Source organism: Paroedura picta, chromosome 5 (genome assembly GCF_049243985.1).
Source record: "Paroedura picta isolate Pp20150507F chromosome 5, Ppicta_v3.0, whole genome shotgun sequence".
In the NCBI taxonomy this organism is placed as follows: Eukaryota; Metazoa; Chordata; class Lepidosauria; order Squamata; family Gekkonidae; genus Paroedura; species Paroedura picta.
Genome location: NC_135373.1, coordinates 92,542,733 through 92,565,302, shown reverse-complemented (window position 1 = coordinate 92,565,302; position 22,570 = coordinate 92,542,733). Strand labels below are relative to the sequence as shown.

The following is a 22,570-nucleotide window of genomic DNA, read 5'->3' as shown; positions in this document are numbered from 1 at the left end:
TTGTGAACCAGGAAGGATTCAGAGGCCCTTGTGAAAAAAGGTGGAGAAGAGGGATTATGATAGTCTGAGGACTTCCAAAACTAGATAAAATTTAGTTGGTCTTAAGCGTGCCATTGGACTCAATTTTTGTTCTGCTACTTCAGACCAACACAGCTATGCACCTGAATAGATCTTTCATGTAAAAAAAAATCTATGGTGCTAAGATCACTTTATATGTATTTCTGCTTATTTAAATCCATGTCATCCTAGTTACTTGGAATGTTTTTGGCATAAGACTCACCAAACTGTTTAACCTCATAATTCTTCTAGAAGTAGTACATACGTAGATTGTTTTATTTTAACATTCCATTGGCAACACCATTGGCATACGTGTGTTGGAATAGGGTGCATGTGTACAATATATATATTTCCTGTTTTTCAGCATCACTGCAGACAATGTGGAAATATCTTCTGTGCTGAGTGTTCATCGAAGAATGCCTTAACTCCTTCTTCAAAGAAACCTGTTCGTGTATGTGATACTTGTTTCGTTGATTTACAAGGATAACTAATCTCAACTCTTACATGTTATGCTAAAATAAAAGTTTCTGTTATACACTTCGTACAACACTCAGACTACTGTTTGGTTTGGGCAATGATTGTAACAATTGGCAAAATTCTAGTAGCATTTTTAAAAAGTCAAATTGTACTACTTGTGAGGCTGACGTTATCTATGGCATATTTGGTTTTCACCCTTCAGGAGCTTCTGTGTCTCGTTTAAAAATCTCCAATAACCTGTAAATAAATTTTAAGCAGAGAAGTAACAATGTATTTTTTTAATTCTGATTTATTTGTTCAAAAGTAACACCTTTTAAGTAAATGTATTTGTAAGGATTTTGTGTATCAAACATAGCCGCATTTTAATGGCTGCACTGGAATGTTTAAGATAATAGTCCCAAGCAGCTTTTTGTCAGCTTTTTTCCTCTTATTTTCTTGTTAGGAGTTCCACTTTTGCGATGTGCACCCAATTAATGGAAAACTGCCTGGAGCTTTTAAAATGTTGGGCTTGTTCACTAGGGCATCACTATATCACTGAAAATGAAAAGCAGTGTTAAGCCTGTAGTGTATCTGAGAGTGTTCCATCCTGAGTGGATTCCATCCTCAGTAATATGCAATTTCCTGTAGCTTTTAGGTAGGTCTGTGTTTAATCCTTCTCTCTTCCCTGCAAGCTCTTATGCTTGCTTGCATTTTTAAGCTATCACTAAGAATATTTTTTCCAGGTAAGTCATTAGTTACCCTGGTGCTGCTGCATTTCCAGTGTATATTTTTGTCATCTTTTTCTCAGTTCTTGCTAGGGATTTGATGAGTCAGCCCTCATAAATACAGTAAAATTTCCTTCTCTATCAATAAGATTTAATGATTTATGGAGAACAAAAATTCTACAACCAGTATCTGTCTTGCCTTACCTGAACTTGCTTAATGAGGTATATGGGCGTAGTACAATGGTGCCATATTTTATTCAGCTGAAATTGTGAGTCAGTTTAGCAGTTGGATACAGGTGGCAGATGTATAATATTGCTATACTGTCATCTTTTAGCTGCAAAAGGTATGCAGATAATTTCTTTACATGAATACATACATGCACAGACCACTCTGTTGCTTCAGAATAGTGACGTTAAATTTAGGATTACTGAAATACAAGATGGTATTTAAAATTTAAAGCTTGTCGTTTTCTGAACTGTTTAAATACCATGTAGTTTTCCTTGATACCCTTGTTTAGGAATGAAGTGAACCTAGCTCACTTTACCTCACTGCAATGCAGTTTGGAGAGAATTAACCCTTAGAGACACTTTGAATGTTATTTTCTCTAAAAGATGATGGGTTGGAACAGATGGGCAAACAAACAGAACAAAACACAGTCCTCTTGAAGTCTCCAGATGTCAGATTTAAATATGATGCATGAAACTTGCAGACACCCTGAATCGCGTATACAAGTTCTGCCTATGCCAGATTTATAGTTATTCCCCTTTGTCCTGAAACTGGAACAGAGAAAAAAATTCCAAAGTAGCCAATGGAAAATAGAAAATGATTAGGCCTGTCACCTGATTTAAAAACTAGTTTTCATTGGTTACATATACGTAAGCTTAGGCATGAATAAACAAATTCTGAAGAAAAAAAAATGTTTTTGTTTGATGCTCTTGTAGTAGGCACTACATTGGCACAGCATCTGCCATACATTTGTAAATACTTGTGTACAATTAATCAGGCCCTTGTTAAATGATTAACCATTTAATTGACTACACAATACATATGACATTTATTTGGAGACATAACCAAACATATTCATCCGAAGAGCATAAAGTCTCTCTAGCAGTGGTATAGTTTGGAAATTTGAATTACTTCAAGTGGAAAACCAAGAAAACCTCAGGAAGGGTAAGAATAGCATTGTCATGCACTATGCACTTTTTCTTTCTAGTGTAATGAATATAATATGCAAGAGATTAAATGACTATTTTGCAAGAACTGATGTAGTAATTGGTACACAGAAGTGTATGTTCTTAGATAAATGCTGATTGAAATCCATAGTTATTTTGTTTGGTGCTTAGGAATATATCTATAAGTCCTACGCATTCCCGCAGATACATATGTCACAAAAGAATCTGCATGCTCTTAATGACCATTGTTTTATTTAATTTCATTAAAAAAAATTAGAAATATGAATTTAGCAATTTTGCACATTTACACTGTATTTGAATGATTTTCATTATACATTTTGGGGGCTCTTGTCTTTTGACCATTAAATCACACTAGAATTTACTGGATGGTCTGTTTTCCAGATCATCATAGCAATAAGTACAGAGGAAACACCCCTACCTAAGAGCCTATGTGGCTTGTGTTTTTACATTACATTATGAATGACTAAAACTTAAAAGGATACCCCTAAAACAATTATAATTTTTACTTAAGAGCTATTAATCCTACTTAAGAGCTACTAGTCATTACTGACAATTCTTCGATCTGTCCATAAAACAACACAGTATTCTATGCAGTCATTTTACAACAGGTACATGAGAAATAGAAGGTGTCTGATATTAGTAAACCAATGCTTTGTGTGCTGATTAAAGAGGCATCATGTTCAGTAGTTCATTTTCCATTGTCATTCTCACATGCATAATAAGTTCTGCTGCTGGCCGCCTTCCAAGTTTTACAATTCTTAAGTGGTTTGTTCATTGTTGATACATCAGCAGTCTGGTATGGCAGGTCCAGGTTTCCTGTTAGCTCTTGCAAAAGGTACACTGTATTATGTTGTTAAATCCCAGTTCATAGCACCAAAGGGAATTAGTGCAGAATGTCATATTGGGTTTGCAAACACAGAAACTTTTTATAATAGTCATCTGTCCAAAATGCTGCTTGTATAGGATTTGTCACTTTTGTAAGAAGATAGTTTTTTTAAAAAAACATTTAATCTGACACTTGATGACTCTCTGTAAGATTTCATTTAACTACCTCTGGATATGAAATTCAACTATATTCATTTTGATAGGGTTTCCTTCCTCACTATATTGTTAAGTATAATTTGTGATGACTGCCAAATTTGCAAGTGTTTTGTCTTACCAAAAATTTAATATTTCGGTATGTATGTGTATGAAATAGTTTCAAATTATGATTGATGCACTTGTGTTCTTTTGACCTCTGTAGTCTTAGTTCTTGAATAATGACAACAACTCTGCAGCTATTGGGCAGGAGTTAAATTATCAACACGAACTGTCCTCACTATGGACTGTTGGGCTATACCAGCTGCATCTGTCATCTTGGCAACAGGCTACCATTAATATTTATGTGCCATTATATTAGCCTCTTTTCCCACTGTAGACAAGGTTGACAAATACTATTATGCTATGATGAATGTGTGCCACGAGTTGCACTGTCCTGTTGGCCTATTTCTAATGACTGGTTTATTATGGGTGCAGATATAAATACCGTGTATAATATTTACTGATTGTTTCTGTATAATTGTATAAATTAGATTTGGATGATTTCTGTGCTTACCTTTATATTTACAGGAAATGTATTAAGGAAGGCTTAAATTACATTGCACTTCTTTTAAAACTGGACTGTTGCAGTCATTCGTTCTGTAGATAGTCTTGCATGACTATTTTTATAAGCTGGGTTCTCTTAAGTCCTCCTTTCAGTGGTGTGTTTATGACTTGTTGTCATGTTGTTGTGCCTTACATTGTGAAAGGGTTTAGTTCAGTATGCACTGTAATCTCTAAACTCTACATCTGGACAGTAGTGAAAGCTGAGGAAAAGAAAATGACACCATGTATCAGCTAAATTTGTTTGAAACATGGTGTATAATTGTGAAAATGTTACTTTTGTATTATAATCTGTTATTGGGCTGAAAATAAAATTAGACATTTCTATTAGATGATTTGCAATGATTAATTCATGGTGTTCTTGCCAGTGTCTATTATTATACTCTTTTTTTTAATTAAAAAAAATGTCCCTGAGCCTGATCTTAGCGTGTAGATGGGCATTACACTTGGTTGTGAAAATGGCTGTTAATTCAAAGGAGCCTCTTAAAGAAAACAAAATGCAGATTCTAACAGTTATGTCAAGGTGCCAATGAAAGGCATTTGTGTTGCTTGTCCAGCTCATGTGCAAACTATCCAATACCAGTTGTGCCGTATCATGAAGATTCAGCAACATTGTGGGTGCAGTTTTCAACAGCTGTCTCATTGCTGTGTTTCTAGCCTCTCTCTTTTGTCTATTCAGCGAGTGCCAACCTTTAGTTGCTAAAAGTAGCCAACAGTCCCCCACCCCAAAATGGAAGAACAAACTCAGCAGGAGTTATGGGCTCGGTGAAGCAAAGAGTCAGTTGAAATCTGACAGTTGGGCAGGTGACAGTTGTAAGCTGGAAAGCAGAAATAATATTGGGATGAACATAACTTCAAGGATGGAGCCTAAAGCAGAGTGTTCCTGAATTATACTTGGGTGCTGTGAATTAGTTGTAAGGTTTCAACCAAGGTGTAACAGTATAAAAACTAGCTTGGGAAAAGACCTACCAGCATGAATGGTTCTAAAACCAAAATTGTATCTCCATGTTAACTATATTTTCCTTAATCTGTGTGTTTGAAGTAAACCTTTCTTTAAAAAGAAAAACAAGCTTGTTTTAGATCAAGTTATCTCAGAACCTTAGCAGCTGTAGACTTGTGTGGATTTTTTAATCTAAGCCAGAAATTCTTTCGTAAAACATTATTCTTGTTGATTTCTGGTGCAGTAGAGACTGTGGGAAAGTGTGTTAGGGTGAAGTTTGTAAAAGAGACTTGATCCAGGAAGACATCAGGACTCTTCTTGCAAGCTGTGAGTTAATGACATTGAACTCTTGATGTGATTTGTATAGAAATAAATAAAACAAGGAACTTTTTGGATAGTCAATGGCAGATGGTTATTTGATTAACGTTTGGAAAATTGATTTCTTAAAAAAACAGTATCAGTTATTATTTATCATATGGTACATATGTAGCCAGGAGATCCTAAGACTGTCTTCATTCAGAGATGGTTTGCCATTGCCTGTCCCTGCATCAGTGTAGGTGATGTTCGTTGGCATCTTAGTAAAATATATTCTAGAAGGATTTATTTTAACCATACAAAGATGTGATTGTTCTGCTGCTGCCAGAAATGGGACTGCAGGGGAACTCAAGACAATTTAAGAGGTGTTGATTTAGTGAGAACCTTTTTCTCTATTTGAGTATTATACCTTTTCCAGTTCTAATATATACTGCGAAAACAAATGTTGTTCTTCCCGAGTTCTTTGTTTTTGCTTACCAGCAGAATTGTAACAAGGCACAAAATCTTGCTGAGAGAATTGTAATCTGCACTTCACCATCCAACCAGTCTTTTTTTTCTGTCTTTCTAATTTCTGTTCAGGGAACAATGTACTCCCAGAAATATTAGCAAACACCCAAAGGCTTGCTTTAAAAAAGTAAACTTGCTCTTACCAATGCCCATCAGTTTACAACTGACAACAATTAAATTTCAGATGATTCAGCTGGTAAGCTTAAAAATGAGTTTTGGCGGGTTGTATGTCTCTTTGCATAATCAGACATCGCAGTCTCCATCTGTGACATCCACGTTTTCTGCAGTGGAAAATAGTATTCTGTAAATTTTATTTTAATGATACAAGCAATCTCATATATTATCCATATAGACTGACCAGATTTTAACAGTGATAAAGCGGGACACCATTGACCGGGAGAGGGGGGGGTTCTTGATTAAAAATTTGGTCTATATGGAGCAACAAAAAGTTTCATAGAACACATAGAATGCAAAAATAGTATTGTAATATATATATTAATTTCAACATAAGTACAATTTGCCAGGTGCCCCCAGATGTCCATCTAAAAGTGGGACAATCTGGTCACCTTAATATAGACAATAAACTATAGTTTTATTTTCCATGTAGTGCAAGTGACTTAAAAATTGCCATGTTGCCGTTGTAATTTAAAAGTTGTTTTCTGGCACAGTGGTCCCCAACCTTTTTATCACTGGGGACCAGTCAACGCTTGACAATTTTACTGAGGCTGGGGGGGGTAGTCTTTTGCCGAGGGACATTGCCACCGCCTGAGCCCTGCTCCACTTGCTTTTCTGCCGGCGCCCCTGACTTCCCACTGCTCACTGGGGGGCGCTGCCAGCAGCAGCTGTGCATTGCCACGCTGAGGGGGAGGCCCCGCCATGGCGGCCACTGGAGAGCACCAAAGCTGAGCCGGTGGCAGAGTGGCAGGGCAGCCCCTGAGGCAGCAGCTGGGGAGCAGGGCGAGGAGGAGCCGCAGCCCGGTACTGACTGATCCACAGGTACCAGTCTCCAGATCGGGGGTTGGGGACCACTGCTCTAGCAGGTTCTCTTCCAGTATCAAAACCGAGCTGGTTTTGCTTCCTCTATCATATTCTTATTTACAGAAACCTTGAGGGTTTCAAATTACCTGGTATTTCAGTGTCAACACCACTGTGTGTGTGCTGTTTAGATGTGATAGTAACAGTGCACAAACGTAATAGGCTGAAATAATTATAAATTAATTTTTAAATTAATCCTTCATGTGATTTCTTAAGTAAAGTGTAAAAACTAAGATGCCTACCTTGACTAACTCGGTCTCTGCTTGTACTAAGAAAGCTGCTATGCACTGTTGATACCGGTTTTCTTGCTGTATTAGAAAAGTATTTCGTAGTCCTAAAACTAAGGAACAAATTGACAGTTGGTAAAACAGTTTCCCATAATGTCTAAACATCCAACCCCTCTCATCATAAAGTTCCAAATGTTTATTTATTTTATTTGTTAGACTTACATGCCACCATTACTAGGCCAACTAGCCTGCAACGACTTACAACATCAGTAAAACAAAACCAGTACCAGTACAACATTAAAAATTCCCTCCCATCCTCCAGTAAAGGCTTTCTGATTCTGAAATTGCTAAATGTAGCAATTTCCATTGTATGTCTCAAAGTTTCATTGATTTCTGTGAAATTTGTATGAAACCAACTTTTTAATAAATCGTCCAGTGTTCTCAGTGCTGAAACCAGAAAGTATACAAGGAACTAGGGCTAAGGGATGATGGTGGACTGCATAATCAAATACTCTTTACCTCTCCTTCCTTTCTCACTGCATAGTGAGAAATCAAATGCTGTATATATAATGCCATTTAAAAGAAAAGTGGCTACGATTTATCGGAGGTGTGTGTTTTAAAATTCAAATTATGTTCACATGAATAAAGGTTGGTGTTAATCCAGGATTCAAATAAAGCACTTGTACAACAGAGCTAGATCTGCCAAACCAAAATTTCTAGAGTATTTATTGGGGGACTATTGCTGATCAAGATGACTTTGCTCTTGTATTGAAGCCTCTGGTGAGGACTTGGACACTTATGTAATGTGAGCGGGGGTTACGCTAAAGAAGGCATAACTGGTCACAAGCAGGCACAACTTTTTATTACACAAATGAAAATACAACAATCTATACATGTTTTATTTCTTGTATTTTCCTATTACAAGCTCAACAACCACTCTAGGCCAATGTATCTCCATAACTTTGGAGAAGGATCAAGAAGAAAAGGAAAGAAGTCTTGAACTTCACAAGAGCAACCACAGGAAATAACTTTAGATGAAAGTCTCTGCCCAGGTTGCCAAGAATTAATGCATTTGTGGTGGTGGTGATGGGAAGGAAGGCTGGGTTTGGGAAACTGACTTTTGCATATCAGGGACGGAAATATATAGGAATCTTAAAAGAACCTCATGGGAATAAATAAGAGGATGAGAAAGTGAGAATTATTTCCATAAAGTCCCTTTCCATTACCACTGGCACTGGTGCTTCAAGCTTTAAACTTAAAGTAAGGCACATTTGCCTTCTCATATTCCACAAGGAAGCACCAGCCATAATCTGTAGCATCTAAACTTGCTTGGGATGCTCTTGCATTGTATAAATCCAGAGGCTGTGGGGAGAATGGAAGTGAAGGAGAACTTTTTCAAGAAGTTGCAACTGCCCTGTCTGATTTATGATTAGCTGTTTCAAAAACAGCTGCATGAAATGCATTTACAAAATGCCTAGCATGGCATATACACCACACTTCTGCTTAATATTTACCATCTTAATTATGCCATATATAAAACATATGCTCTATTCTGCTTTACTCTGCTCTGGTAAGACCTCATGTGGAGTACTATGTTTAGTTCTGAGCACCAAAACTGAAGAAGGATGTAGGCAAACGAGCGTGCCCAGAGAAGGGCAATGAAGATGGTGAGGGGACTGGAGACCAAGTCGTATGAGGAAAGGTTGAGAGAACTTGGTCTGTTTAGCCAGGAGAGATGAGGAGTTAAGAGATGATATGATAACCATCTTAAAGTACTTGAAAGGCTGTCATATATAAAAGGAAGTAGAGTTGTTTTTTATTGCCCCAAAGGGGCAGACCAGAACCAATGGGTTAAAATTAATTCAAAAGAATTTTGGGCTAAACATCCAGAAGACGTTCCTGATAGAGTAGTTCCTCAGTAGAACAGGCTTCCTCAAGAGTTCGTGGCCTAGATAGCCTTTTACAGAAATGCTGATTCTGTAAACTTAGGTAGATTGTGAGTGGGTGGGCAGAAAGGGTTGTGTCAGTGCATGGCTCTTGTGGCCCTTTCTAGCAAGCCTAGTTTTTTTTTTTTGAGGGAACATTATCTGGGCATGGAATTGAGGTCACTGAGGGTTGGCAGGTAGTTGTGAGTTTCCCGCATTGTGCAGAGGGTTGGATTAGATGACCGTGGAGATCCCTTCCAACTCCATGATTCTATTATTCTGTTCTACATTTAATACCTGTTATGTGGACTGAGTCAATGTTTTTAACAAGCAGTCTGTCTAATGGAATCGGCTGGTTCAGCACTGTGCAAGAACCACCTTCTTCAAGCAGAGATTGCAACTCAGATGTGAAGAAAGGGCAGGCGGGTATCAAACTCATATTGGAACACGTTGATTTCTGAAACAAAAAAAGAAAATTAGACTCTATAAACATCCTGTTGCTGTGCATATGTTCTAGATTACACTGAAAATAAATTTCCAAGCAAAATGTTGTGGTGGTGATGGGAAATTAAGCCCATTTCAGTTCTTTTTGTTTTGCAAAAAGGAATGGGAAAAGCAAACATTGCTTTCGTGAATTTTCCTTCCAAGCATGCACAGTAGCACAAAGAATGAAAAACTCAACATGTGTGTAATCTTAGAGAACATCTAGCATTAATTTACCTTAGAAAACACCCAGCCAAAAGAAGTGGCATTACGAAGGAAAATGTCAGTGGCAACAACTTTACAAGTAGGGAAAAGACACAACTCCCCTCAGAGGGAAGATATTTTAACACAAAACAGTGGCAGTTGCAAATATTTTTGACATTTACCTTTTACTTCCTCAGTGATCATATAAAGGATTTTTATGAGTTGGGTCAACCTCCATCTATGTTTTATTTATCTGATTGTTATTTTAATCCAATTGTTCAATTGCCTTCAGGCCGATTACCAAGATGGGGCTTGGTGATGAGCCTGGACTAATTGCCCCACTCCTTGAACCAGCATAGTGAAGCATGGAGTCTGACAATGAAGAGAAGGCAGGGGATTGGGACAAACCAGAACTAACAGACACGGAACTGCCAGGTCCTAGCCAAGAGCCAGTCCAACCCTCTATGTCAGATGAACCTGACCTGCTGGCCTCATCCAGTCCCAAAGGTTACCCAGAATGCTGGAAAATGATGGAGGGTGACCCGCTTGACAGCACACTGGCATCGTACTCAGCTGGCAGCTTGCTGTCAAGTGAGATAGGTAGCAGCTGAAGGCCCTGACTCTGATGAGGTCTGATCCCAGCTGAGGGTACTTAGGGCTCAGCAATGTAGGCTGGCCTGGCTGGACTTAAAGGGGGACTCAGGCTCAGCTTCTTTGTAGGTGCAACATCAGTGTTTTCTGTCCATCTGCCTGGACCTCTGCCTCTAACATCATGTCAGTAAAACTCAGCTGGTTTGTCCTTTGGCTTCTGGCTCCAGTATATCTTCTGGATTTGAGTACACCATGCTCTGGCAAGCTTTCATTTTGGTGGCCACCTAACTGTCATCTTGTATCCTGCCTGCTTTGGCTCGATCAGGGCCCAGTCCTGCTCCTCCATGAACCTCTGCTGGACTCTGCATTGGTACTGGGCCCAGACTCCTTACTGGATCACTGGCTTGCCCCCATCTCAGACTGCCTGCCTCCCAAGTGCAACTCGTGACCTTGCTTCTGGACTCTACTCTTGGTCAGTGTTTATTTTGGCTCCCCAGCCAAGTGTGTAGGAACCTGGACTCTGGGTGCGGGCCAGCAGGGGAAAATACTGAAAGAATTTTGGACCTTCATGTGATGCCATCTCAAATTGCTCAAACTCCTTGGTGCCTCTTTACTACCTTGACTAGCCTTTACTTCCTTTTATGGCCACAGTTACATCCTCCCTTATGACTGATGTCGCTACTGTTCCTAAAAGGCTGACCATTTCTCTTAAAAAAAAATATTACAGGACTTAGTAGAAGCTGTTTGCTTAGAGAAAATACTGTACACTGAGCTGTACATTAAATTTGCACGTGTTAGCTATTTATTTAATGTAATCCCTTATTTAATGTAATGTAATTTATTTGTAGAGCCTCTTGTGGTGCAGAGTGGTAAGCGGCAGAAATGCTGTCTGAAGCTGTCTGCCCATGAGGTTGGGAGTTTGATCCCAGCAGCCGGCTCAATGTTGACTCAGCCTTCCATCCTTCCGAGGTCGGTAAAATGAGTACTGAACTTGCTGGGGGGTAAACGGTAATGACTGGGGAAGGCACTGGCAAACCACCACGTATTGAGTCTGCCATGAAAACGCTAGAGGGCGTCACCCCAAGGGTCAGACATGACTCTGTGCTTGCACAGGGATACCTTTACCTTTAATTTATTTGTATTTAATGTATTGTATTGAATGTAATGTAATCCCTTAAGAAGGGCAGTATGCACATGTAATACTATCAGAAATTGTCATGTAGGAGATACAACATTTATGATAGACTCATGTCCCATTCTTCAATTGTTTGCTTTTTGAATAATCACTACACTAGCAATACCTATCTACATAGAAATTCCTAACTTTTTAATTTAAAAAATATTTTCTAATGCATTTGTTACTTCTACAGGTATAAATGTAAATGTGGCATCTGCAATCAATTTTTTTTACCTTTTTGTGGCGGTTCAGTTTTGTAATCAAAAGTAAATCATCAAATAAAAACAGGTAGACGTCAATGAGTCTTGTATTTTCTGAAGGGAGAAGCAAAGAGTTGTATGCTTTTACTAAACTGATAACATGCATTCATCAATGTTAAGAAATAATCATTTTTTCCTAATTTCAGAGTTGTGCAAGTTTTTCTGGGTGTGGTTGGTTACAAAGAATAGAATGCTCTCTGGTGAAAAAATATGTTAATTTAAATTTACTACCAGTTATAAGGGTCCAAATATTTTAGTATTGAAGCTAAAGTGAAAAATAACTGGACATAACTTAACCCTCCTGAAAGAAACAAACAAAATGAATCCTTAAACACTAGAAGTTTCACTTTTTGCTTCTATTTTACATCTGCCATAACACTATAAAGCAGGAAGTGCCAAAGCAGGATTATAGTTGAGCATCAAGAAGACAAAAGTCATGACTATCAGGGAATCACGCAACTTTAAGGATGATGATGGAGAAGAAATTGAAATCATTAACAATTTTCTATTATTTAGCTCCACCATCAACAAAAACAGGACACTGCAACCAATAAATCAGAAAGAGACTGAGACTGGAAAAGGGCAGCCATGAAGGAACTAAAAAAGATTCTTAAGTATAAGGATGTGTTATTGGCAATCAAGATAATTCATACCATAGTATTCCCCATTACTATGTATGGCTGTGAAAGATGCACAATGAAGAATGCTGACTGAAATGTGGTGGTGGAGGTGGGGTGTGTGTGTTATGGATACTATGGACTGCTGAAAAGACAAATAAGTGGGGTCTCAATCAAATCAAGTCTGAACTTTCCCTAGAAGCCAAAATGGTTAAACTGGGGCTATCATACTTGGTCACGTTGTGACGAGTCACTGGAGAGAACAATAATGTTAGGAAAAGAAGAGGAGTTGGTTCTGATATGCCATTTTTCTCTACCCAAAGGAGTCTCAAAGTGGTTTACATTCGCCTTCCCCTTCTTCTCCCCACAACAAATACCCTGTGAGGTAGTTGAGGCTTGGAGAGCCCTGATATAAATGCTCAGTCTGAACAGCTTTATCAGTGCTGTAGCAAGCCCAAGGTCACCCAGCTGGCTGTATGTGGGGGAGCGAGGAAATCAAACCCGGCTCGCCAGATTAGAAGTTACCACTCTTAACCACTACACCAACTTGACGGAGGCAGGAAAAAAGGAAGACTCAACATGAGATGGATTGAATCAATAAAGGAATCCATGGTGCTTAGTGTGCAAAACTTGAACAAGGCAGTTAACAATAAGGCATTCTGGAGGACATTAATTCCTTGGTTGCTGTAAATCAGAAATTATTTGGCAGCACTTACACATGACAGCAATATAATTGCACATAAATTGTTCAGCAATATCAAATTTGTATAGAAATATAAAAGGCATACATGATTATCATTAATACCAACATCCTATGAGTTAGTTTGTTTGTATTTTATGAAAAATCCAGATGTACAACAAAATATCCAGATGCACCAGGAAGCATAACTGCCCAAGCTGGGCAGGGTGCAACTTAAAATCTCGCCCTAGGCCAGGAATCTGGGAGTCATCTTTGACGCTTCCCTTACTATCAAGATGCAGATCACAAGAGTAGTGCAGCTGGTGTTTTTCCATCTTTGCCAAGTAAAATTGGCAAAAGCATACTATCTGTCCCCGGAACATCTAGCCACAGTGATCCATGCAACGTCACCTCCAAGACTGATTTCTGTAAATTGCTCTATGTGGACTTGCCCTTGTCCTTGATTCGTAAATTGCAGCTGGTGCAAAATGCAGCTGGGAGGTCCTCACAGGAATACCTTGGAGCCAGTGCTGAGGCAGCTGCATTGGCTGCCAGTTGCGGCCCGGATCACGTTTAAGGTTCTGATATTAACCTTTAAGGCCCTTCGCTGTCTGCGCCCCACATATCTGAGGGACCACCTATTGCCTTGCACTCTGCAGGTACAAATTTGTTGGTGATTCCAGGCCCACAGGAGGTTCATCTGGCCTTGACCAAGGCCAGGGCCTTTTTGGTCCTGACGCTGACATGGTGGAATGAGCTCCCAGAAGAGCTGAGGATCCTGCGGGAGCTTTTGCAGTTCCACAGGGCCTGCAAGACAGAGCTCTTCCACCAGGTCCTTGGTTGAGGCCAGGGGGTGGAAGATCAAGGGGCCCCTCTACATCTACATCTGAGAATATACATAAGAACAACTATACTCTGATAATCAGCATCCTGGGAATCTTATCCTGAGGTGTTGGGGGAGGGAGGGAGGATGTTGAATTTTTATATATCAACTTATTTTCACCATCAGATTATGTTGTGGTTTTAATGTTTTATGTTATAACCCATTGTGAGATGACTTGTTTGATAGTGGCAGGTAATCAAACAAACAAATAAAACTTTACTCATTGAAAGGCTTTTGTTTGACAGTATCTCACTCCCATTCCCATTTGCCATTATAGGTATGGGTGGGTAGCCCTGTTGGCCAAAAGCAGCAGAACAAAGTGAGTCCAGTGAATTGTATCTGAAGAAGTGTGCTTGCATATTCAAGCTTATAACTTGAATAAAACTTCATTGGTCTTAAAGGTGCCACTGGACTCAAACTCTGTTCACCTTGCCATTATGTTCAGGGAGTACTTAAAGCTGTGTTACATCCTGTCTATTGTATGAGGTAGTTAATAAATGTGGGACTTACCTGCAAGACTTAATCTCCCTTCATGAAGAAGGTATCTCTTTGTTGGTGACAAGATACTTTCATTTGGGTTGTCCCTTAATATGAATTTGAGATTCTTGTGATAAGAGAGTGAGAGAGCCATATAAGTTTGATTAGTAAATGGAAAGAGTTAATTTATTCAAAAATGAAAGACCATTAACATTTGGATTAGAATATTTAGCTTGATGTTGGCATCAGCATTGGCCAAAAAACATTTTAGAGCTTGTGAGAATATATGTTTAGCAACAGGCGGTTTGTAACTCTTCAGCAGCTAAAATCCCAAGCCTGTCCCCCTGTAATTTCTATAAGAAAATAATGAAAGATTACTGCATGCTTTGATGCACTACTTGCTATTTAAACAGCATTTTTCTTACGTTGCAAAAAACATTGCCTTGGTAAGCACACTTATATGTACTTCTAAATCTGAGTGAAGAATTCCCTGCATGTGGGCAGTTGTGAATTAATACTACTATATCTCTGGATCTCTCTAAAGGTAAAGGTATCCCCTGTGCAAGCACCGAGTCATGTCTGACCCTTGGGGTGACGCCCTCTAGCGTTTTCTTGGCAGTCTCAATACAGGGTGGTTTGCCCGTGCCTCCCCCAGTCATTGTTCCCTGTATATTAAAGACAATTAATGTCCAATCCCTTTGGGCCATCAGGTATGTTTTTTCTTCATCATCACAAAAATAACTGCACTATTGTAACTGCAGATGAGTAAGTTTAGGATTCTAGAGGGGTGTCTCCGTGCCCTCCCCTTGCAGGCACTTATTTTCAAAATATAAGGCAAACACATTTATCACTGGCTCCTGTGGGGAGCAGCCCAAAGAGTGCCTGAACTAATTCTAATTCTAAGTGTTAATCAGTAAATAGCAATCTTTATATCTTTATCTTATCTTAGTGTGAAGTTTTTAGAAGGCCAGCTGAAGGCTTTCATTAAAATGATGGATAAATTGCTTACCTCAGGAACAAAACATCTTTTATCTTGATCCCAAAGTGGAGGCCAAATTATAATCTCCTGAAGCTGCTTGAATTTCTGGAAATTATCCAGCCATTTAACCTTACCTTCCAAGTCCCCTGAAAGATGCACCATAGAAAATAGCATAGATGAAACGGCAGATAACAAAAGACCAAGTATACACACCTGGAACCTACTGGGACTGCCAGGTTCTTGGTAGATTTAGGAGTGAAACCAGTCCTAAGTAATGACTGTCATCTTCTTCCACCACAACCCTAAACAGAGCTGCCAGTGAAGAACCAGCTGCATGACAAGCAAAACACACATGTTCTTGTGTTGCTCACTCCATGCTATACACCTTCAGCACATATGCCCCTTCTTTAGGCATTTCCACCTGTTCAACTTATTAAAGATTTTCCTAGCAGTCAATCCCCAAGCATCAGATTGGCTTGAGTATGGTTATTCCATGTGTCTGCCCCTTCTCTGCATTATTTCAATTATGGAGTTAATTTAATTCTTCCATACTGGCTGAAATAATCAGGACTAGAGAGCGAGGGTGCTGATGCGTTGCCATTGGTATCACAGCTCCTCCCCCATCCATGTTTAATTTTTTTTTGTGAATGCATTATAGTAATATCCTTAACACGCCCGCAGCGCCGCTGGCGCCGCGGACTAAATAATTCGCTAAGCCCTTGGTGGGAGGGCTTTGTCTGTGATGAGGAAGGGGCCTGATTGGCCCCTTCCTCTGGACAGACCATCGGCCGAGCCAATTGGCAGGCGCTTTGCGCCTGCCGATTGGCCTGGCCAATTCCCACCCTGCTGACAAGGAAGCAACTGTGAGCCACGTGCAGCATGGCTCACAGTTGCTCCCTTGATGGCGGCCTGGCGTGTCGGGAGGTGCGAAGCGCCTCCAATGTGTCAGGCCGCCCACAAAGGGAACCCCCAGCAGCCGCGCTCCGCGCAACTGCCGGGGGCTCCCTTCTCTAGCGCCCGCTGTATTTAGATTACAGCGGGCTTGATTACTAGTAGTAACATAATGCTACAAGATCTGCCTATTCCCCTTTGTAATTAGTTGGTTGGGCAGAGATCCACGTACCCTGTTGAGTTTGGATGTGCAGAACAGGGTGACTGGGATGAATTTTTGAATATGGTTCACTGGCAGGATGATTCTTTGTGTCTCCCATACAGAACTCTTTTCTAACTGTATTAAAGAAGAAAATTCTGTTGCTTTGGCAGACAAGTGGTTTTGAGGGACACACCCTATATAAGCATTCTTAATATTAGTATAACCTTTGAATGTTAAAACAAACGTTTGTCTCCAATTGCAAACATATTAATGTTCTCTTAATATATTAAAATATTCCTTCCTTGGGTAGTAAACAGATGTGGTGATGTTCTTATGACGCCTATCAACAATTTGAAAGTAAAAAAACCTCCCTGAAATCAAGGCAGAAGGGAAAGAGAGAGGGAGGGAAAGAAGGAAGGAAGGACAGGAGGGAGGATGTGGTTTGATGACAGGAGGTAGATACTGATAAACATAAATGGTTGGAACAAAAAACACAGTTGAAGAATTATGCCCAAGGAATAAAAGCAACCCAAATCAGATTGGGGTAAATTGCTTCTTCCATAACTGGGGGCAAACCATGGAAAAATTGAAGTGAACCTTAGAGGTGCCTAAATAGATGCAGAAATCAGCAAAGGAAATGGTCTGAAACCAATGAAAATCACTCATGCAAAAACAGCAACAACAACAAACAAAAAAACAACTTTTGTTCAACTCTCAGACCAACTTCATATCTGTACTGTTTTTATAAACTGTGTTCACATATCCCCATTGTTGTCTGTTCTGCAATTTGTAATGCATGGCTCAGAAACATATTTTCTGGACAGCTCCCAAGACAAGGATTTGATATTTGACCCCCTACTTACTTATAGATTTTTCCACCTTCTCCTTAATTGGATAGATGACTGCTCTCTCCTCTGGATCAGCCTTTTTCCAGATGTTCTCCAGGAGGAGGGGATAGCGAGTCAATCTGTGCAAAGGTGCAACCAGCAGTTCTGATAGATGCAGTCGTTTGCACTGTTTGTTCTTTTCACACCACTTTTGAATACAAAAAAATGACAGGTTTGACCAATTCCATGTTTGACTCAGTGATAGAACATCTGCTTGGCATGCAGAAGGTACCAGGTTCAATATTCAACATGTCTAGCTAAAAATATCAGCGAGTACATAATGTGAAAGACCTCTATCTGAGACTCTGGAGAGCTGATATCAGAACAGACAAACTAATCTTGATAAAGCAATGGTCTGACTCATTATAAGACATCCATGGGAAGGCAAGGTTGTTAAGGGTTTCTTGTGAGTGTGTCTGTTTCAATCAGTAAAAGCTACATGGGAGAAAACTCAGTCATTCTTCTTAAATTAAAATGCTGTGTCTCCAGTGTTTGTGAAGTTTGAACTTGGATCTCACAAGACCAGAATAACAAAGATTCATAAACAAGGTTCTACTGGTTCCTTAAAGACTAACCATATCTGCCCAAACTCCCACAATTCTGCAGGGCCTGCAAAAGGGAGCTCCTACACCAGGCATTTGCCTGAGACCAACCACAGGTCCCCCTCAGACATCCCTTCCATGGCCTGAACCAGTCTGTCCTCTCTAAGGGCCTTAGCTAAGTTCCTGTTCCTCTTATATGGTTGTTTAATATCACTGAAATTGTGTTATTTAGATTATTGTTGTTGTATTGGTTTATGTTATATATTAATTTGTTCCGTGTATCCCCCCATGATGTTGTATGTAAACTGCCCTGAGCCATATGGAAGGGTGGTATAGAAATCAAATAAATAAATAAAAAATAAATAAGTAAGAAGATATCTGAAGAAGCATTGCATGCACATGAAAGTTGAAACCTTGAATAAAACCTTGGTCTTAAAGGGGCCACTGGACTAAAGCTTTATTTTATTCCAGTGTTAAGTTTTCATGCACTGGACTCTGCTTGGAAATAGAAATAGATTGTTAAATAAAAGATTCCTCTCATGGCACAGCAGGAAAAAAACAATGGGAAAGCTGTGTCTGCAAAGGGCTAACCACAAGAAAATGGCAATGTGGGTGGGACCTTTGCAGGGCAGGAGAATAGGTGCCGTGAGTAGACTGCATTCTTTCTTGAAAGACAGGAGTAATGCAGGGTTGGAAAAGAGCTGATGAAGGACCGGGAAAACACGAGAACAGGACCATTGCAGCATGATGGTGGGCAGAAGATTTTGTTTTTAAATTTGGAAGCCCTGGTGCATAAAAATCTCCATGGAAGCAGCCTATAAGAAGGAATGATTTATCTTCTAGCTGCACTGTCAAAAATGTTTTTTCTTTACTTCAAAAGTTGTGTATGCAAAAATAATTTCAAGCGGGGAAATAAGCATTTCTGAACAAAATTCTTGCGACCTATCAGTTTGTTCCTGAGCTTTTTTCTTAATGGCCATTAATATATACCAAAATAGCAGCAGATGAGTTAAAGTGAACCTATAACTGAGCAAATTACCTTTGCTCAAGTAAAGCAAAAGTGTTGCTACCTGTTCACAGTTCTTTCCCTTTTAGTTAACATGTATGGCCAGCAATGGATTGTTTCTCCAGTCACCCTGTGTACTGCCAGAGTATGAGGCTCCATAGATCCCATTAAAGTCAGACAATGAGGCTTTTCTAGGTGAATTTCATGTTGAGGCACAATCCGTCTGTACTTATAATCAATGGAATAAAAATGACTCACTGGCATACCTGACATTTTACAATGTGATGATTTATGCCTGGTACTTCTGCTATATGTGAATTGACAGTTTAATGTTGATCTTCGGCCTCTCAAAGTTATATATTTTAACCTTTTAAAAAGCGGAGAAACAGCTCACCATGTAGAATGTCACATTGAGCATGGGAATGGGGGGGGGGGGGAATGAAGCCAGTAATAAAAGCTAGAGTCAAGTGGGTAGCCGTGTTGGTCTGAAGTGGCACAACCCTGATTTTGTGGTAATAAAAGCTGTAATGATAATGAATGGGGGAGAGTGTAGGGATGGGATGAAATATGTCATATCCACAAGCTTGCTTTAGCAACACTTTAGCAACAGTACTTGGTGGAAACAGCTGCATTTTCTTATCCTTGCCTCCCATTATTTTCTAAAATATACAAAATATTTATTTCATTGAACTTTCTAGGATAATTTTTTAAAAATAATTTTTACCTGGCAAGATTATATTGTAGGTAAGGTGAAGCCCTATGGACAAAAGTATTCTGGATCATGGGTAGGGATGAAATGGCTCCATTTTGTCTTTGTCAAATAATCTACAGGACGTTTTCTGTGTATAATTGTTTCCCAGTGACTCTGCTGTTTTGTGCAGGAATCGCTGTAAATTTTGATCTTTGCTTATGTTTATTGAAACAACATTTGCTCCATATATGGCACCAGCCCTGTTTAAGCCCACCATTTCTTAGTTTGCAACAGGAGTTGTGTATTACAGAATTTACATTTTAAAGCTGTTGCCACAGTCTATCATGGGTGGCTTTTGCAAACTGAGCTAGTCTTGAAAAACAATTTTTACCTTCTCTTCTGCCTTGCAGCCTCTGTGCCACCAAAAAGTTGGGGGACTCTATAACATGCCATTGGGACCTGGACAAAATTGGGGGTGCAGCAAGAAGCAGCGTTGACTAAAATAGACATCCCTCACTTTTGTGGGAATGCAGGAAAACCTATGAAAGGAGCAAACACGTGCTCAGATGTGAAGGGACAAACACTGGTGAATTCCCTTTTCTTGCTGCAGTTTCCCACACCCACAAACATGCTGTGGAGAATCCCCTATGCCTCAGCAGTAGTTTTTTTTAAGGGTGCAAAAAACTGATAGGCAAAGGGATAACATGGCTTCCTTAAACTCATTCCATTTAAAGAAGCCTTGGATACATCCTTTAGACTTTAAGCACTGAATAAGAATAGCATTTTACTTTCAAATAGGTCATGAAATCTTCTTTTTTCTTCAGCTTTTCCAAGTAAAAGACTGCAGAGGTGTAATTAAGGCAATATATCTGGAGACACTGACACAGGTTCCCCTGGAAATACTGCAGGATGAAACAAAATTAGATATTTAACATCAGAATATGAATGACTGGTATAGACACAGAACAAAATTGTAGTCCATTGGCACCTTTAAGACCAACAAAGTTTAATTCTGGGTATAAGCTTTCATGTGAATGCACACTTCATCAATGTAACTATTGCTTCAGACCAATATGGTTACCCACCTAAATGGTATCCTTAACACTATTTTGTTCCCTTATATATTTGGGAAACAGCCTCCTGGGAGGAGACTGTCCAGGGCCCTGTCTGTCCAGGTCCACCCTGATTGGCCCTCCCCCTCCAGCTCCCACCCTCCCTCCTTGCCTGCTAGAAGCCGTGTGGCAGCAGCCTCTATTGTCGCCCACGAGGAGAGAGGCAGTGACAGGGCTTTGCAGCTCACAGATACGCTTCTGCTGGGAGGGAGCCGGGGGAGGGAGTTGGAGCCTCACTGTGGCCCACAAAGCCCTGTCCCCACCGGCAGGAGGGGAGAGCTTCCTACTCCCTTTAGCCCGGGAAGTGCTCTCGCTGCAGCGACAACCCTTCCTGGGCTAAAGGGAGCCTCCTGAGGCAGTGCTGCCGCTGGGGGGGGGGCTTTCCACTCCCTTTAGCCCCCTTTGTGGGCCAAAGGGAGTCGCGGTCACCCTCTCACACCTTCCTGCCTGCTCCCCCTTTCAAAGCACATTTTAAAAATGGGCTTGATACTAGTAGATATATAATGTTAAGAACAAAAATGTATATGTCCTACTAATTTGATCTATGTCTTGGAATTTACTTAATTTATCAGAGATATTTAGGATTATATAATAGCTGCTTATTATAATTTACCAAACCTTGGGTGTGGTGTTTACTAAAAATATGGTCCTGAACACACTTACTTGGGCGTAAACTCAATTGAATATGGATTAACACTTCACAAATGTGTAGGATTGGGCAGAAGATCTCTCCTGCTGAAATACGTGATACTACAAAATGCCTACATTTTGGAGGCGCTGTTCATCTTGTTTTCCAAAGGACAAGGAGGTCTTGGGGAATGTTATTTATGTATTCTTGCTTATTTGACTATTTACATGTAGTTTTCCCCCAGTCAAATTCCCTCTCTCTATTTCCAGATGTTTTACCAAATTCTAAGCCTCACTGATCCCTCTGCAATCTCAAGAAAATGTTGAATTCCAGAATATGATACATTTTAGATTATTGCAGCAAGAACCACAACAAAAAGATATTCAATGCCAAACTGATTGTGACATAAGCTTTTCTGGGTCAGAGCCTATATTGCCAGATTTAATGGCTGGGGAATACACAGAGAAAAAATTTGTTGGCTTGTTTATCTATCCTTGATCATGTCAGTTAAGCTAAGGGGGTGTCAGATGTTACAGTGGGAGCTTGAGTGCATTCACATAACTACAGTTTACTTCAATTGTAGTATGTGAAACTCCTGTTGAGATAATGTGGTTTTAGGTAATGTGATATGTTCTGCTCTTTCTACTAAGTAAGCTTCTGGAATATATCTTTACCTTTGTAAGCACAGAGATGAACTCTAAGGAGGATGTAGGCTTGACAAGGTGATCCTTTATAACTTTAAAGACACTGGTCAAAAAACCAAGGCTTACCTAGGTAAAACAAAAACATTTTGAGGTGACCTTCAACTAAATCCTGGCCATCCTAGCCCCCACCTGGTAGAATGAGCTCCCTGAAGAGATCAGGGCCCTGCCTGAACTCCCACAGTTCTGCAGGGCCTGCAAAAGGGAGCTCTTCCACCAGGCATTTGCCCGAGACTGACCACAGGTCCCCCCCACCTCTGACATCCCCTCCATGGCCTGAAGCAGCCTGACCTCTCTAGGGAGTTTAGCTTGTATGTTGTTATTGTTGGGACCACTGAAGTTGTTGTTAGAAAATCTGTTGGGTTGTTATTGTTGTATATTGACTACGTTGTATGTTGATTTGTTCCATGTATCCCCTATGATGTTGTATGTAAACTGCCCTGAGCCATATGGAAGGGCGGTATAGAAATCAAATAAATAAATAAATAAAATTTTAAAAATGGCATAAATTACTGTTGTGAGTTAACTAGGGATGCCA

General features: G+C 39.8%; 2 protein-coding genes across 4 annotated transcripts in view; one reads left to right on the top strand and one right to left on the bottom strand.

Annotated features, from left to right (window-relative positions):
• EEA1 (early endosome antigen 1) overlaps positions 1-4,403 on the top strand; it is a 60,448-nt gene extending 56,045 nt beyond the window's left edge. For all 3 annotated transcript variants that reach the window (XM_077339032.1, XM_077339033.1, XM_077339034.1), the window contains one exon: positions 422-4,403. In XM_077339032.1, the coding sequence (XP_077195147.1) occupies positions 422-544 (123 nt within the window). In that variant the 3' untranslated portion in view covers positions 545-4,403. The remainder of the gene's footprint in view (positions 1-421) is intronic.
• PLEKHG7 (pleckstrin homology and RhoGEF domain containing G7) overlaps positions 3,716-22,570 on the bottom strand; it is a 63,449-nt gene continuing 44,594 nt past the window's right edge. The window contains exons 11-19 of the mRNA XM_077339035.1: positions 22,006-22,101; positions 20,380-20,493; positions 17,329-17,500; positions 15,403-15,518; positions 14,427-14,520; positions 11,712-11,791; positions 9,320-9,479; positions 7,113-7,210; positions 3,716-6,116 (exon numbers count right to left, since the gene is read on the bottom strand). Coding sequence (XP_077195150.1) covers positions 6,009-6,116; positions 7,113-7,210; positions 9,320-9,479; positions 11,712-11,791; positions 14,427-14,520; positions 15,403-15,518; positions 17,329-17,500; positions 20,380-20,493; positions 22,006-22,101 — 1,038 coding nt within the window. The 3' untranslated portion in view covers positions 3,716-6,008. The remainder of the gene's footprint in view (positions 6,117-7,112; positions 7,211-9,319; positions 9,480-11,711; positions 11,792-14,426; positions 14,521-15,402; positions 15,519-17,328; positions 17,501-20,379; positions 20,494-22,005; positions 22,102-22,570) is intronic.